We start from the raw sequence: 16,129 nt of genomic DNA, 5'->3' as shown, positions 1-16,129 counted from the left end.
ACTCTGACACAGGCGGTAGGGGTGTGTGCTCGCCCCGAGGGCCCTCCCCACCTCCCCACCTCCAGTATCACTGCTCAAGTGCGCAGGGGTGAAGCCGCGCGTGCACGCGCACCCTACGACAACAAAAACACGAGCCTTCGTCGCGTTCACTCGCGGGGGAATCCGTTCGGTGTGTGACCAGAAGACAAGATAGTTGTGTAAATGATAATATTTGCGCAGATATTTTTGGGAGACCCGATGAACTGTGAACGTGACCGGCTCCATCGCATACTTTAATAACAATAATTCATGGTTCGAGCGCCATGTACCTGGTGTGCATACCGAAGCAAGGACTTCCTTCTGTGTTTCATGTGTGCTTAAAAAAAAACATTTTCAAACTGCCCACTGCAACCGGAGACAGGTCGAGAGTCCACCACAGCGCATAGATAAACACGAACACATCACAGCATGTCGGCGTGGATATTATTCTTCTTTTTTTTTAAAAAGGCCTCGCGTGCATGTGTTTGTATAACTTTGGTTCCTCGCGCGCAGTCCCTACTGTTTCCTTCATTAGGGGGGATTTAGAGGGGCGGTATGCACATTAAAACACGCACTGAATGTGCACACTGGTTCTCCACAATTGCCCTTTTTGTGATGACATAAAATCATCAGTATGCCACGGAGGGTAACCATCACGTTATCTAATACAATATGTTTAAAAAAGAAGAAGAATCAAAACCTTGGTACACATGCTGTCTCAAGCTGTACAGCACCAGTAGAGTAACTGCACCACCTTCTGGAATAGAAACCGGAGTGGTGTCACCACCTGGTCGAGGCCGTGCAGTGAACACCGGGTGGCGCTGTTGCAGAGGTTCCCAATCAATCAGTGCATCGACACAGGCAATTTGAGACAAGTCGTTGGGGTGTCCCACTGACCAGACTTCATCTTCACAGAAGCATTGACATGTGGGCAGTTGAACTGCAATATATACGGTGGAGATTAATTCATTAGAATAGTCAATTGAGGCAATTCAGAAAGATTAGGAACCTCACAGCGACAATAACATCCTTTTGTACGGGATGCTAGAAGATGAAGAGGACTAATAAGACATGTCAGTCGTCTACATACATAAGCACTGCCACTGTGTTCTGCAGGTACCCCCCAGGAATACCATATATGTTAGCAGTATGCATGCTAGAGGGGAAAAATAGCATTGTTCAGTATTGTACTGCTAGAAAATAAAGGCGTTGTTGTTTTTGTTGTCTCCTTTATGTTTTTTTTCCTCCATATTTCTCCATATACAGGGGTGACTGTGGGTCAGTGGTTAGCAGGTCTGTCTTTCAATCAGGGGGTTGGTGGTTCAATCCCTGTCCTAGTCGATGTGTCCTTGAGCAATAAACTTAGCCCTGCATTGTTCCCTGTAGCTGTTCTACAGTGTATGAATGTAACATGATTGTAAGTCGCTTTGGATAAAAGCGTCAGCTAAATGTAATGTAATATTTAAGTTGTTCCAGACTTACTCTCACTACATGGGCCCCTGATCTAAAAGTCAATATGCACTGCAGGCAACCTCAAACATAGTTTACACTGACTTCTTTTTCTGTGACGTGTCTTTTTGTGTCATAAGACACTTTCACAGAGATAATCACTGATCCGATCTGAAGTACTCAGAGTTGGGTTTCACTCATGTTCCTACACGGTGTACCAAGTGAAGACAAAGGGGGCGGTCTCCATCGTCGAGTCTGAATCAAACCACTAGAGGGAGACAAAGCGTAACACAGTTACACTTCGAGTCAAATCAAGGCGCATGCTCAGTGCGTCGTTGTCTCTAATTGGTGAGTTGCTCGTGATGGGCGGGGCCTGGGGGGGTGGGTCTTCTGCTGTCTGTGATCGGTTGAAGATTTGAAACGCAGACAAAAGTCTTCTCGTTGGCTCGTGACAGTTTTCGGGGATTTAATTGGCAAACAATTAACGTGTGGACATTTGTTCTTTTGGCGACTGAAACGCCGACGGCAGGTGAGGACACCGCGACGCGTTCACAGAGGTTCACGACCGCGGATACGCGCGTTGGGCCACCGATAACCCAATAATAACATGTCGTCAGACACATATTTGTGTTCGACTGTCCCAACATAAGAGGTGACGTCATCGCTGGGTGTCTCAGTGTCGTTGGGTTGCAGCCGTCGCGTCACATGACCCCGTGACCCAAAGGCCTGAACCCAAAGTGTTCAGTGAGTCAACGTGTCTGTAATGCCATTCGGTGTCCCCTTACGGCTGTGTTGTGTACCTCAGTGCGTGACGGGGAGGAGAACAACACAACAGCAACGTCACATTGTTTAGTTTGCACTGACGAGATGTTTGATGAAAGGAGCCCCTCCCCCATGTATTCAGAGCCAGATGGACCCCTAACAATGATATGCATGAGGGGAGTGGGCATCATTATTCAAACCACTGTATAAAGAAATGTCATTGGACAGCGTAGGTCCGCTGGCCCAGATTGGCTTAAGTTTTGAAACATAATAGGATGGGTCTCTTTGCATCACTCCCAAATAGTCAGAGGGGGGGGGGGGGATTTGCGTGACTCAAGGAATAGCAACAATGCAGTGTGAACATGCACAGGACTCTGTGAGCGGTGCTTTTAACATGTTCTTTCTGGTCTCTGGCAGATAAAGAGTCTTTCTGCTGCACGCGGAAGAGAAGGAAGACCACATCCACGGCCCGGAGAGAGAGAGAGAACATAACAATGTTCAAATCCATCACCCGTCTGCTGTTCGGGGGAGCAGAGGAGGCCCCTGGAGAGGTCAAGTCTGCTGAGGTGGTGGAAGAAGGCTGGCTTGTTGTGAGTCATCAAGGTCAGTCGTGGGGAATATAATATATAATGTAACAATATAAAATGTGTTTCTCCTTGACAAAGTAGGGCACCTGCAGTATGGTTGAAATAATTTTGTACAACAATAGCAAGACTTAATTGATGTTCATGAACACCAACATATTGCTGTGCAATGAACTGCAATGTAGTAACGTCATGATCGACTATTTGACGAGGACCCTTTTTTAAGCAGTTAAACAAACACAACGAATGACCTATCTTTAAAAAAAAAAAGAAGATATTTCTTAACATGTTCAATATTTCACGTTTTATTTGTCTTGATTGTGGTCTCCACAGAGGCCGGTTCACCTGAGAACCAGGATGCAGAGCAGACTGAGTCCCGGTCATCGAGCTCCGCTCTTCAAGTCGCAAACGCGAAAAGTGACGTCAGGTGAGAGAGCACGAGAATCCTTTCAGGAAATCATAATATATTGGAGTAATACATAACGTAACGTAACGCACAACTTTATTCCAATTCCTGTAATATCGGCGAACACCCACTTGTGTCTCCCTCCAGTGTTTCAGATCCAGAGCCCACAGTTCAAAGCAGCAGTCGAGCCGTCACAGGCTCTGTTTCTGAGCCTCGAGCCGTGTCAGAAGTGACACAGTTGACCTGCGTCCAGAAGGCCAAGGCCCGGGCGGACCCGCACCACATGTCTCGTAACGCCATTCAGCGCCAGAACCGCGCTCGCCAAGGAGTCCAGCACCACTCCTTCCACCTCCAACAGCCGGGGCATCGTAACCTCAGCCACTGAGGCTCCGGCTGTAAAACGGCAAATGTTAAGCGTGAAAAATAACCCTCCATGCATTGTCCTTCATGCACGCACACACACACACACACACACACACACACACACACACACACACACACACACACGCTTTGTCTTGTGCATATTTGAGCTATACATCTGATCTATGTAACCCAAGAGGCAGCTACTGTACTCGTACTGTATGATGATGTTGAAATGAAGACGTCCCCCTCATGAAATGAGATCCACTGTTTGTCTGGATGAGTGCAGCCTTTTCAAAAGGTGTCTTCCAGCATCTTGCGTATCCACATGCATTTATTTCTCTTTATGTAACTGGTTCAAACAATATGGCAATAAAAATGATGACTTTGCAACTTGCGCTTTTTATTTGTATTTATTTTCAGTCAAATTTAAAATGTCCAGATGACGGGGAACCGCTCACAATTTGGCGGAGGCCTCATTGGCTGGGAGGTAATTGCACCTGCGGCTGTGCTCGATGATCACGTGGTTCGTTCAGGGAGCGATGCAGCTTCTGGACTTTTTAAAACAATCGGGAGGGCCGCGAGGAACCGTGTCGTTGAACTGATGGAGAAACTCAACCAGCCGTTCCCGTTCACTTACCGGAGCTTCGCCGGTTCCCCTCAATTGGCGGACGGCTCGAGTGACTTCACCTGCGAACTGAATACAAACCACGGTGAGAGGATACCGAGGCAGCATGCATGGCTTATACGGCCACAGACCGGATTGTGACGCTCTGAAATTATTATTTCATATTTCCACTGAGGTAAAAGTTTGGATATTGTTTCGTTGCTGCTGCGGCAGACCTCCGCCATCTCCAGAAGGACGGCCCTCTGACGCAGCAGGCCTCTGGTAGCCGGTCCGACCTCACTGACCCGGACGAGGGCCGCTCCCGTCAGGACTCGGTCATCCACGTCTACGCTGCTTGTCTCACCTTTGCCATTGCGGTCACCATTGCTTTGATCCTACACATTTACCTGGGTGTGCGCGTGGTACGTAGAGCAACATGACGGGCAGCCCCAAGGTGCGTTGTTTCATCCTCACCACGGTTACCTCCGCAGGTGTTTGCGGAAGGTGTGGTGGGTTCTGATCACGAGCGCTGCACTGCTCTCGGCCAGACGGTGCTTCGCGATGGCGGATCCAGTGTGGACGCGGCCATCGCTGCCGCCCTGTGTTTGGGTGTTGTGCACCCCCACGTGTCAGGCGTCGGTGGGTATGTGACTTGACTCATTGCGTGCGTGTGCGTGTGCGTGTGTGTGGTCGGTCGCACAGTCATCCATGGCTCATTCTCTTCCTGCAGAGGTGGGGTGATGCTGGTTCATGACATCCATGGGAATAAAACCACGGTGATTAATTTCCAGGGAACGTCGCCTAAAGCACTTACAGAGGAGATGCTGCAAAATGTTTCTGAACTAAAGGTACTGCAACAAAAAAGAAGGGGGGCTACCATTAATCACTTTATTTGACATGTATATTGTTACTTCATCCTTTCAGGCAGGTCTGCAAGTGGGCGTGCCAGGTCTACTCAGAGGGCTACACCGTGCTCACAGCTTGTATGGGAGGTAAGAGTTAAAAATATATCTTGTTTAGTCCCTTTTTTCCCCTTCTTCTTCTCTATCCTTAACTCCGATATCTCCCCACACATTGACTGTAGACTATCATGGGAGGATGTGGTCACCAGAGCCGCGGCGGTTGCCAATGAGGGTTTCAATGTGTCTTTCAGTCTCGGTGAGTCAAAACCATCCCTCCTTCACATTGTCCCACTCAACCACATTATTCTCAATATGACACGATGGACGATGATACCAGGCTGTGACTCGTTCTACAGCTGAGGCCATATCGAAGGTAAAAGGTGAGCGGCTGTCGCAGCGCTTCAGGGACACGTTCCTGCCAGGTGGCCGAGCTCTGGTTCCTGGGTCGTTTCTGAGGATGTCCGGCCTGGCCGGAGTCCTCGAGGCCGGTCTGTCAAACTTCTACGATGGGAACTTCTCACGAGAGATGGAGGACGAGGTGAAGGCCGGCCAGACTTTAAATGGGGCTCCTGTTTTCGTGGTGAAATCTGCTTGTCATCTTTAGCGACTGCACTTATTCCTGTGTTTTCATCCAAAGGTGCGAAAAAACGGAGGAGTCCTGAGCAGAGACGACATCAGTAACTACAGTGTACTAGTAGAGCAGCCGGTGGAGGGCCAGTACAACGGTAAGGACCCTCAACAACAGACTGGGTAAACGTGTATGCGTTCTTGTAACCTCATCTATATTTTTTGTTTTATCTGGTCTTTTCTTTTTAGATTTTATTATCCAAGTTCCGCCTCCCCCCTGCGCTGGTGCAGCGTTGATATCAGTGCTCAACCTTTTGGAGGAGCTCCAGCTCAACGGGAACAATAACACCCAAAATCAAACGCACCACTGGATTGCCGAGGTATTGGAATGTAAAGCTTACATATCATAATATTGTTGTTTTATTTATATATTAATGTAATTATGGCCTGGCTGAAATGGTAGGAAATTGTTTATTTCTCCCTATTAAGGCTCTGAAAGGAGCTTTGGCTATAGCCGGTGGTTTGGGTGACCCTTCATATAACTCTTCTGTGACTGAGCTGCTCTCTGACATGCTAAGGTAAACTACATTGAAGAGTCACACTTGCAAATTATTTTTATTATTGATTAGTCGGACTATATTTCATGATTCTTTATATGAAATGTCAAAGTAGGACAATTCCCATTATATCCAGAGCCAAGGGGACATCTCCAAATGTTTTGTTTATCCAATTAAGAGTAAAAAACGCAGCGCCCCATATGGGGCAAATTAAAGCATTGCATTCTCTCTCGGGAACGATGTTAAAATTAATAAATACAATTAGTTTTCTGTGGATGGACTAGCACAACAACTAACCAATCCGTACGCCAGGTATAACGTTCTCTCTGCTCGTTCCAAAAGTATGAGTCAAGCTGACGTGCTTCGCCAGAGGATCAATTCCTCCCATGCCTCTCCACACGAGTACCCCTCCAATGTCCGACCAGAGCTGATGGCTGGACAAGTAGTCGTCGTGGGAACGGATGAACTCATCGTGTCCATTGCGAGGTGACGTGTGAGGCTACTATCTACATGACGTGTGTGTGCTGCCGGGCGCACTGACATTCTTTTCATATCTTTTTTTTGTCTTCGTAATCTCAGTTCCTTGAGCGCGCTATTCGGGAGCAGAATCATAACCGGGTCGGGCGTCATTCTCAACAGCCTCATCCTTGACTTCTCCTGGCCAAACAAAACCCCAGGGCAACGCTTAACCAATCAGGTATACCACTACAAAGCTCTCCGTTTACAAAGTATTTCTCTTCTGAAGGTGAGGCGCTCACCGTTTTCTCCCCACTCGTGCTTACAGAACAACAGAGTCCAGCCAGGAAAGAGGCCCCAAACGTCTCTCATGCCCACAATAGTGGTGCCAGCACGGCATAAGTGTGGCATCTACGTGGCACTAAGCTGTTCAGGTGGTCAGCAGAGTTTGAGTGGGAGCACCCAGGTTTGACCGCTTTACGTCATAAAGGATTGGATTCTGATTCAATGGAAGAAGTTAGAAAAACATTTAGAATTTTGACTTTTCAGGTGTTGATCAGTGTCATGAACTTCCACAAAGAGAACCATGAAAGCCTCTCCCTGAGAAGACTCCCCCCCGAGTGTCAGCCAAACGGACGTCTTGTTGAACGTAAGTTGATCTTGGCCTTTAGTGACATCACTGTCTCTCCCCCCCTACCCCCCCCCCCCATTTTAATAATTTCATACTTTCCTAACTCTCCCTCATCAGCTGAGCTTCCAGAAGAGAGTCCACGGTTTGAAAAGGGCTGCGACGTAACCCGAGTGAAGACCAAGTCTGTAGTCCAGGGGATCCTGAGGAACAGAGATACCATTACTGCCATAACACCTCTATTATCTGACAGTTCTTTACAGTTCTCATGAACTTTTATTGTGAAATAAATCCTCCTGGTGCATATTATGTGTAGTAGTATCTGGATAAGCTACTGTTGTACTGCCTGAAGTAAGTTTATGGTTGTGTTTAATACTCGTGTCATTGTGATCACCAGCCAGCAGAGGGCAGTCATCCAACATGTACTTTGAAAATGTGTGTATCCATAAGAAACGTCTTAAAAACCCGATTAAAAGAATAAACCGTCATGCTCGAGCCCTCAACTGATGTGTAGTGATGGACAACAGGCTACGCTTTATGCAAGTAGAGGTCACATGGTCACACGCATGCTGAACAATAATGGCTGTTATGTAAAGCTGATGTGCCTCCAAGATACTGTGTCATGCATACCAGTTGGGTTGCAGGGTATAGGTCATGTATGTCACATGTGTTCAGCAAAACATGTCACTCAAAATGGTGCATTCATGTAACTGTTGATTTTAAACACTTTTCTTCTTGATATCTGCCCGTTTCTTTATGACTAAATAAAATGTCCAGCGTATCAAGAAACTGCGTGCTTTTTAAGATGAAAATGAAGACTTAAAAGTTTATTCTGGTAAAGTAGGCTTATGTAAAAAAACATACGGGCATTTTGAGATCCATCTCATGACCTTTGACTCTTGAGACGAGTCAAAGGTCATGAGATATTAGATGCAGCTAGCAGCAGTAATATCTACATCAATACTACAACTTGAACTTATTTTACAGTTTGAACATGTAACGTAACAAACGCCTTCTCTTATCTCATGTCGTCATGCTTCGCGTCGCGAAGCTTTTTAAGGGCGGAGAAGTGGCGAGCTGCCAAGTGGGCGTGGCCGGTCAGACGCAGGTCAGTATTTAAGCGCGTGCACGTCGTTCACCTGCTCGTTACGAACCGAGAGGTTAGAGCGATGCTCTGACGTCGGAGCCACCACCCGCTTTCGTTGGGAATCGACTCGGGTGGAACCGGGACGAACCGGGTCGCGGAGGAATTGCCCCTTCGAGAAAAAAGAACGAGAAAACGGTAAGAGAGCCTGCAGGCTTCTGTTTTTTTTTTTTTTTTTTTTAAAGATAAATGAAATGTAATGATTGTAAATGTGTTCGAGTAACAGGTTGCAGAGATTTGGTTGGTTTGTTCATGTATCTCCGTTCATTCAAGCGCGCGCTCTTTGATTTACGTCATCGACACAAGTTAATATACTAATATAGGATGTATTTGTCTGTATTGTGCATGACACCGTGAGTACTGTTTAACGGGGTATTATGTTAATGAAGTTGTCAATCGTAATTCATGTCTAATTAAGTTTCTCCCCACTTTTTATTAATTGCCCTCATTGGTCCGTTAGGTCCAATGTAACCTTACGCGCTGCTCTTGTATCCCTGCAGTTGAACCGCGTGCACGAGGGCCCCCCCGTCACTGTACCGGGGGAACTATGGAGCCCGGCGCCGGAGTGAGGGACAAGTTTTTCATCGTGGTCCGCGGCAAGTCGAGGAAAGGCTTCTCCCGAGGGTGCGTGGGCCGCGTGGAGGCGGAGAAGCAGCTCGGGGAGCTGACGGGGCTGCTGTACGGCGACGGCAGCCCCAAGAGCGGAGGCACCGTGAGACGGGAGGACACGTACCCGCTGACCCGACACCAGGCGCAGCTGCTGCTCTTCGTCTCCCCGGCGAGCAAACGCCTGGAGCTGCTGTGCAACCCGCAGCTGTTCGCCGCCGTGTGCGAGCTGTCTCCGGGTGACCTGGTGGTGGTGAAGCACAAGAAGGGCCACTTGCCCGCGCTGGTGAAGAACCTCATGCAGATTGGGAGCAAGAAGGACAAGGACGACCAGCAGATTGGGAGGAAGGAGGACAAAGACGACCTGCACTTGATCGGCTTTGAAGTGGAGTTTGTGGTGGGCGAAGGACCGACATAGTGGATTCAAGTGACTGCAACATGTACACGTGCACAAGAGTGTTTATCTGTTGTTCTATGCACAGGAGAGTTGAGTGTCTGTTTTCCGTTGGTCTTTCCTCCAGGACAGTGATCCCAAGAAGCCTGCTCCTCTCCCCCTGTTCAGTGCGGCAGACATCATCCAGGTGATCCCGTCCCACTCGGTTCCCCATGGTCTGCAAGGGAAAGACGGACAATCTGGGAGTACGTTTCTTTCGCCACAAGATACTTGGTGGTGGTGTTCTCGTCTTTATCTAACTAAATCCCTTTAGTTGTGGGGACAATATTGAGCCCTTTTTTGTTCATAAAAAAAAAAAAAGAACAAGGAAAAGGAAACCGCTCCAATCGGATAATTAAATCTGGCTATCAAAAGATTTCAGAAAGCATGTGAAGCAGTCCCGGTACGCAACTGGAATAACTGGTCCTGTTGTGATATGTGAAACTGCAGATTCATCACACGGTCTGAGCTGTCTACATACCTCATATGATGATGATGATGATGATGATACCTACATACCTGTGATGTGTTAGCCTGAAGTCAATCCCACGAGGTAGCGTGTAAGTCTAAAAAAAACGTCTTCTAACTTTTAACCTCTCCACAGGTCTAAACCGAAAAGGGGTGACGCGCTTCAACTCCATGCCGAATATAGAATCTCATCCACGGCAAGTTGGAGAGAACCGCACAGAGCCGAGTGTCATTCAGAGCCAACGTTCAAGCACATCTCATGGGTCTTTGGAGGTGGGCTCCATGGTGGAGGTGGTGTCCAACACAGGCGTCACGGTGTACGGGGTCGTCCAGTGGTTGGGGGCCCCACAAGGGAAGACTGATAAATGGGCTGGGATTGAATTGGTGAGTGACTCAAACATTTTTTTTTTTTTTTTTTTGCAGAGTGGCATTTTTTTCTCACGCCGTTGGGCGTCTTCCTGATGTGGTTCTCATTGTTTCAGGACTATGATGTGAACGGCTGCTCTGATGGGAGGCACGGAGGCCGGAGGTATTTCACCTGCAAAGGGGGCAGGGCGTTGTTTGTTCCCGTCAAGAAGTGCCACCCCGACGGCAGGTTCGTCTGCACGTCTCCAGGAAAGAAGAGCCTCGACCCCGTCGACACACTTCCAGGTTAAACAGCCTTCAGAATCCCTTCCACTGAACTGTGGTGGACTCGGTAGTACACTACACACGATTGACAAGCTATTAACCTTTTGATCGGGGAGCAAGTTTTGTGTGAAGCCAGTACATAAAGACATGTCATTTATGATTCGCACATCCTCACGGAATCAGCGTTGTGGTGTCGCACTCGGGTTGAACATTCGTTTAAAAGTCTGACTTCTTTCTACACCCTTCGGAATGAAGTCCCATAGTCCTCACAATGCACGGTGTAGTGGAAGTATTTTTATCGGTGAACTTCCTGCTTTTGGAAGAGCAGGTTAATCGAGACGAGACAACGTGTGATTGTTCAGTCGGCCAGTGTGTAAGCCCGGTGAGACGCTGCTGCAGAATACTGCGTTTATACCTCCAGCTACGAGTGAAATGCAGAGGTCTGTGTTCCGCCGCCATTCTGAGATCTGTTTTTGTGTGTTTGCTCCCCGCTTTCAGTTCCCCCGTTTGAGGAGTCGGAGGAGGATGCGCCTCCTATTCCTGAATCCGAGGCCTTGTCTTTGTTAGTGGGACGAATGAAAGGGATTCAGGGTCACATCAACTCCTGTTACCTGGATGCCACGCTCTTCAGGTAAAAAACAGTTCAACGCCTCTCGGGGCATTTGATCAAACGCAGCGCCGCTTTTAATTTAGTCTCATTAACTCTTTTTTTTTTTAATACGAGGAGATCGTGTACAACTCAAATGAAAAAAAAGTGCTGAGTTGACAAAAACAATGTTGTTTTTTTCTTTTTCTTCTGCATTCAGTTTGTTCGGCTCATCCGTGATCCTGGACAACATCTGCAGAAGACCTGCTGACACGGAGGAACCCGTAACCTGCACTCTAAGAAAAATAGTCAACCGCCTGCGCAGGTATCCACGTCGTCTTTAACCCGTTGTTGCCCTGAAAGCCTTGCATTAACACTGAGTCTGCAAAACGAGGAACATAATGACATCTTGCATAATCTCAACTGGTGAATAAGTACTTTACCTCTGTCTTAATGATGCTTAATCCACTGGCAAACACAAAAGAGTGCATGTGCTTCAAGCTTTCTGGAATGTAATGAAGGGAGTGGTGTGTCTTTGTGTGAGCTGCTGATTTGTGTTCTTACTGGTGTCTAATGTACTTGTTGCAGACAAGGGTTCGTGCCTGCAGAGAGCGTGATGGATTTCCGCAAACAGCTTGGCTGCGACACCTTCCGAACAGAGGAGAAAGGTACACGCCCATATCTTGCATGTCGCATTGCTAGAAATCATATTCCAATAATGGGTCATTAGTCCTCACGACGTTACATGCCGAAGCCGACTGTTCAAGTTCTGTCATTTTTCTTGTTGATTGCTTCTCTTTACTGCAGACCCAGAGGAGTTCATCACGGTCCTCTTTCAGAAAGTGCTTTGCGTGGAGCCGCTGCTGAAGCTCCGGTAGGACCTGAAGTCACAGAGTATTAAAGATCCTGTCCCATGTGACGGCGTAAAGTTGCTGAAATTCAGTTTTTCTTTCTTTTCTGTCTTTTTAGATCAGGACAAGAAACGTGTCAGGGTGCCTACACCTTCCAGATCTTTCTGGAAAAAGAACAGATGGGACCGATGCCCACCGTCCAACAGCTGCTGGACACGTCCTGCCTGTCAGGTGACCTCAAGTTTGAAGAGGTGAGCGACCACCATCCAGTTGAAGGGACTCCTAACATTCCATATCGCTATGGCTTGGGTCCTCTCACTCAACGCTGTAAAAAAATAAACGACTTGATTTGTTTTTCAATACGTAAACAACATGAAAATGCAAGATTCATGGTAAAAAATAAACAATGAGGTAATCAGTGAGATTGACAATATGAAGTACTTAGGAATCATCCTCGACTCGCATCTAAGATTTGATAAACAAGTGCGTAATATCAGCAAAAAAGTGAAATCAAATCTCAACTGCTTCAGATTCATTAGAAAGTATCTGCCATTCAGTACAGCCCAGCTTTACATGCATGCCATGACATTTTCACACCTATCATACTGCATCACTACCTAGTCGTCACAAGCCTCACAAACTACTACACAACAATCATATCACTGCCAGACGTTAAAAATTATGGAAAAAAACCAATGAGGTGGCACCATTGTCATATCTTGCAAAAACATAATATGTTCAGCTTTGAAAGCTTTATAAGCTATTCCATCTTAAAGCAGATTTTTAAGTTTCATTAAAGTTTTCTCTGTTCAAGGAGCAAAAGCATGGAACCAGAATTGAAAGAGGAACACCATTTTTATGTTTTTAATAGAGGTATTAAATCATGGTTAAAAAACGAAACAACATTGTTCTCACACCTAACACCCCTGTAAACACACGTGTACTTTTTGTGTGTATTTGTGGATGTATTTTTTTATTTTCTCTTTAAAAAAAAAAAGAAAAAAAAGAAGCCTCCTGTGGACAGGTGTTGTAAATTAGCATTTCGCTACAAGCACTTAACACAGTGCATCTAGTTATTGTGCACATTCTAACGCCACTGATGTCCATATCAAATGAAGTCAAGTTAAAAAAAAAAAGTACGTAGTAAAGTGGCTTATTGAGCTTTTCTTTCTGGACAGTAATGTAATCCCCCTTACTGTTTGTCCCTCAGACGCCGTCCTGTCTAATGGTTCAGATGCCGAGGTTTGGAAACAAGTATAAGATGTTTCCTCACATAATTCCCTCCACTGAGCTTGACATCACAGATCTCCTATACAACTGTGAGAAACGGACCTAGTCTGCATTGATTTTTAAATCATGTAGCATGTGAATGGATTATATATATTTCTTGTTATTAGTGTTTTTTGAGGAGCTCAAATATGCTCACAGATCGCCTATTTTACCCAACAGCTCCAAGGGAATGCTTCGTCTGTGGGCATCTGGCAGAGTACGAGTGTCTTCAGTGTCTACCAGATCGCAAACTGCAGCCAGGGAGGATAAAACAGTACTGCTCTACCTGCAACGCACAGGTACGCCATTTTAGATGTCCAATATCTCTCTGGCCGAACCTGCAAACATGTTGAACTCACTAGTTATTGTTCCTTCAGGTGCACACCCATCCCTCACGGCAGGGTCACTCCGCCAAAGCTCTAGCGGTACCAGCTGATGCCGCCTCTGGTTCCCCCGTGCGCAGACACACCATGCAGCTGTTTGCCGTGCTCTGCATTCACACCAGCCACTACGTGTCCTTTGTCAAATGCGGCCCTGATGCTCACTCCTGGCTCTTCTTTGACAGCATGGCAGACCGATGCGGTGAGACGGTTTTCAGCTTGTTTTTATTCATTTATTTTGGCGTTATAGAATGAACAAAACCTTTTTTATTCTGATGTTCGTGCAAACTCTGCCTACGAAGTGGTTACCCTGCGACAGCGTTGGAGAACGCCACACTGTGACGTCTATGACCGCTCTTTATCCCTTCTCGAGCTGATCTAATCTGAAGGCTGCTCGTTCTGACAGGTGACGATCAACGTGGCTACAGCATTCCCGTGATCCGAGCTTGTCCGGAGTTGGGCGACTTCCTGTCCCGGCCGGAGGAGGAGCTGGCTTGTTCTAACCCCTCCCAGGCGTCTGAGCTGGTGCGCAGGCTGTTGTGTGACTCTTACATGTTTTTATACCAAAACCCAGCCGCACCACTTTTGAAGCCGAACCAGCAGGAGTCTTAGACGCCTGTGAGGCCGAGGACACGGCGTTCCAATAACAGCGCCTTAATAACCTTGCATCTGTGCGTAATCAACTGGATTCTGTGTTTGTTATTAGAAACGGTGGCTTCTAACATCATGGAGGAAGAGAAACTGACAATGAATGACTAGTTAAAGTTGATGTAGATATGTAAGGAGGGAGAGAATGTCAGTCGGTGCGGAGACTAGATGCCTCCCTCCCCTCTCAGTGTGTGTGTGTGTGTGTGTGAGACAGAGATGCACTTCCTCCTAAATTGTAAAACATTTAATGAAATAAGAAACAATTATTTTTGACAAATTTACCTCCTGTGATGTCATATTTTCAAAGAGGTTAACGACCTCTCCTAATTGAAAATACTCCGATCAGACGGAGACGAGGAATATCTTTCTGCCCGATGTGCATCAACATGCCTGAGGGACGGGGAATGACCTTGACACGCGTAATTGTATCACTGTACATATCTTGTTATTATACAACAATCATATCGTGTTTTTAATATTATTGTACTTTTAATTTCGATGTTTTGGGAACGTTGTTGTTGTTTTTTTACTTTCATGCCAATAAAGCCACATTGACTTGAATTGAACGAGCAGTGAAATCTGAACTCCTCAACAAAAGCCTTGTTTATCTCTTGAATGTCTTGTTGTTGCTACACTGAGATAATGTATACCAATCAAAGGAAACTGACAATTCTTTTCTCTGGAGTGTCAGTTGTGACCTAAAACTCTCTCTGAATCCTTCCAGGTCATGTGCACGACATGCTTTTCTTCTTGTTGTTGATGGGCTGTCTCTTGGGAAAACAGAAGATTGGAATGTAGCGGTGACTCGTGTGCTAACGCATAACAATTGAGAACGCTAACACTTGCATCAACTGACAGGCCGGAAAATAAGCCTTTCGTGTTATGTATGAATATTTATAACTAAACGCAACGCGGTAGAAGAAAAGCAACAAAAGGGCCAAACATTTTCTTCCACGCTGCAGATTTAAAAACAGAATAAAATGTGAGGACTCTTAAGAAGACACAGGAAATCAGTGAATTATAGGTGAACAGAATGTTATTGTGCTATATATATTAATTAGCATGCAGAGCCCCTCTAAGAAGATACACCACCGCCTATCATCACAGCGGTCGTTGACAGGGTGGACTAATTAATTTCGATCCGTTTCATCAGCTACATTTGAAACATATTTTTATGCTCTGAGTCTAGACATAAGGTCGTGCTTTCAAGGTTCTGTGAGGAAAGGTGAGCCCTGTGAGGTAATATTATGGACTACACTGCCCTCTTTTGGACAAATGTGAGTATGACATGAACAACCTCATTGATAAATACGTATCCATATTACTAGTTTGTATATATATATATATATATATATATATATATATATATATATATATAGGCTCACGAAACCACACAACTATGTACATTGTTCTTGTAACCTCTGAGGGGGGGAATATTCATTAGGAAATAGTATTGGCTTAAAAAAGCCCATAAAAGTGGTTTAACAAATGTTAAAGTGCAAGCTGCCATGCCATAATAAACGTAAACACTATTGTGCAACGTGCACCAGCTGACATGAGACAAACATGTACTTTTCTTTTTAAAGAACATTTCTGTTTAATATTCTGAACCACACCTTTGAAATCCAATTCCCTCAACTACAGTCTTTCTCTTTGAGTTATGTGATGGGCCTGTTGGTCCAGTTGGTTGCAGAGGGCAAGGCGGCTCCTGCCTGTTACGTCCTACACGTGTTTGAAATCACTACAACATGTATTGTTTGACATGCACGATCACTCAATGACATATGGGCATACATATATATACACGGTATCTGAAAG

General features: G+C 46.0%; 2 protein-coding genes across 3 annotated transcripts; both read left to right on the top strand.

Moving 5' to 3' along the window:
* The first annotated feature begins 1,858 nt into the window (after nt 1-1,858).
* On the top strand, nt 1,859-8,065 carry LOC117731476 (glutathione hydrolase 7-like). Its single transcript, XM_034533865.1, has 18 exons — nt 1,859-1,996; nt 2,647-2,832; nt 3,147-3,240; nt 3,367-4,292; nt 4,421-4,608; nt 4,678-4,829; nt 4,917-5,034; nt 5,111-5,178; nt 5,271-5,344; nt 5,445-5,626; nt 5,726-5,813; nt 5,905-6,035; nt 6,145-6,233; nt 6,555-6,698; nt 6,792-6,909; nt 6,997-7,134; nt 7,218-7,317; nt 7,417-8,065. Exons 4-18 carry the CDS (start codon nt 4,022-4,024, stop codon nt 7,566-7,568), a joined length of 2,013 nt encoding a protein of 670 aa, XP_034389756.1. The 5' UTR covers nt 1,859-1,996; nt 2,647-2,832; nt 3,147-3,240; nt 3,367-4,021; the 3' UTR covers nt 7,569-8,065.
* Nucleotides 8,066-8,414: 349 nt separating this feature from the next.
* cyldb (cylindromatosis (turban tumor syndrome), b) lies at nt 8,415-14,872 on the top strand. 2 transcript variants are annotated; one of them, XM_034533745.1, is made up of 14 exons: nt 8,415-8,563; nt 8,939-9,443; nt 9,568-9,685; nt 10,084-10,331; nt 10,430-10,598; nt 11,076-11,208; nt 11,384-11,488; nt 11,752-11,831; nt 11,971-12,037; nt 12,133-12,265; nt 13,225-13,333; nt 13,464-13,582; nt 13,661-13,865; nt 14,070-14,872. In XM_034533745.1, exons 2-14 carry the CDS (start codon nt 8,988-8,990, stop codon nt 14,273-14,275), a joined length of 2,148 nt encoding a protein of 715 aa, XP_034389636.1. In that variant the 5' UTR covers nt 8,415-8,563; nt 8,939-8,987; the 3' UTR covers nt 14,276-14,872. The 2 variants fall into 2 exon arrangements, with proteins under 2 accessions (XP_034389636.1, XP_034389635.1); XM_034533744.1 differs by having other exon boundaries at nt 8,415-8,578; nt 8,941-9,443.
* The last annotated feature ends 1,257 nt before the right edge of the window (nt 14,873-16,129 follow it).

Source organism: Cyclopterus lumpus, chromosome 5, assembly GCF_009769545.1.
Source record: "Cyclopterus lumpus isolate fCycLum1 chromosome 5, fCycLum1.pri, whole genome shotgun sequence".
Taxonomy (NCBI): Eukaryota; Metazoa; Chordata; class Actinopteri; order Perciformes; family Cyclopteridae; genus Cyclopterus; species Cyclopterus lumpus.
The sequence above is the reverse complement of the archived record's forward strand: the minus strand, read 5'-3'. Positions and strand labels throughout refer to the sequence as shown.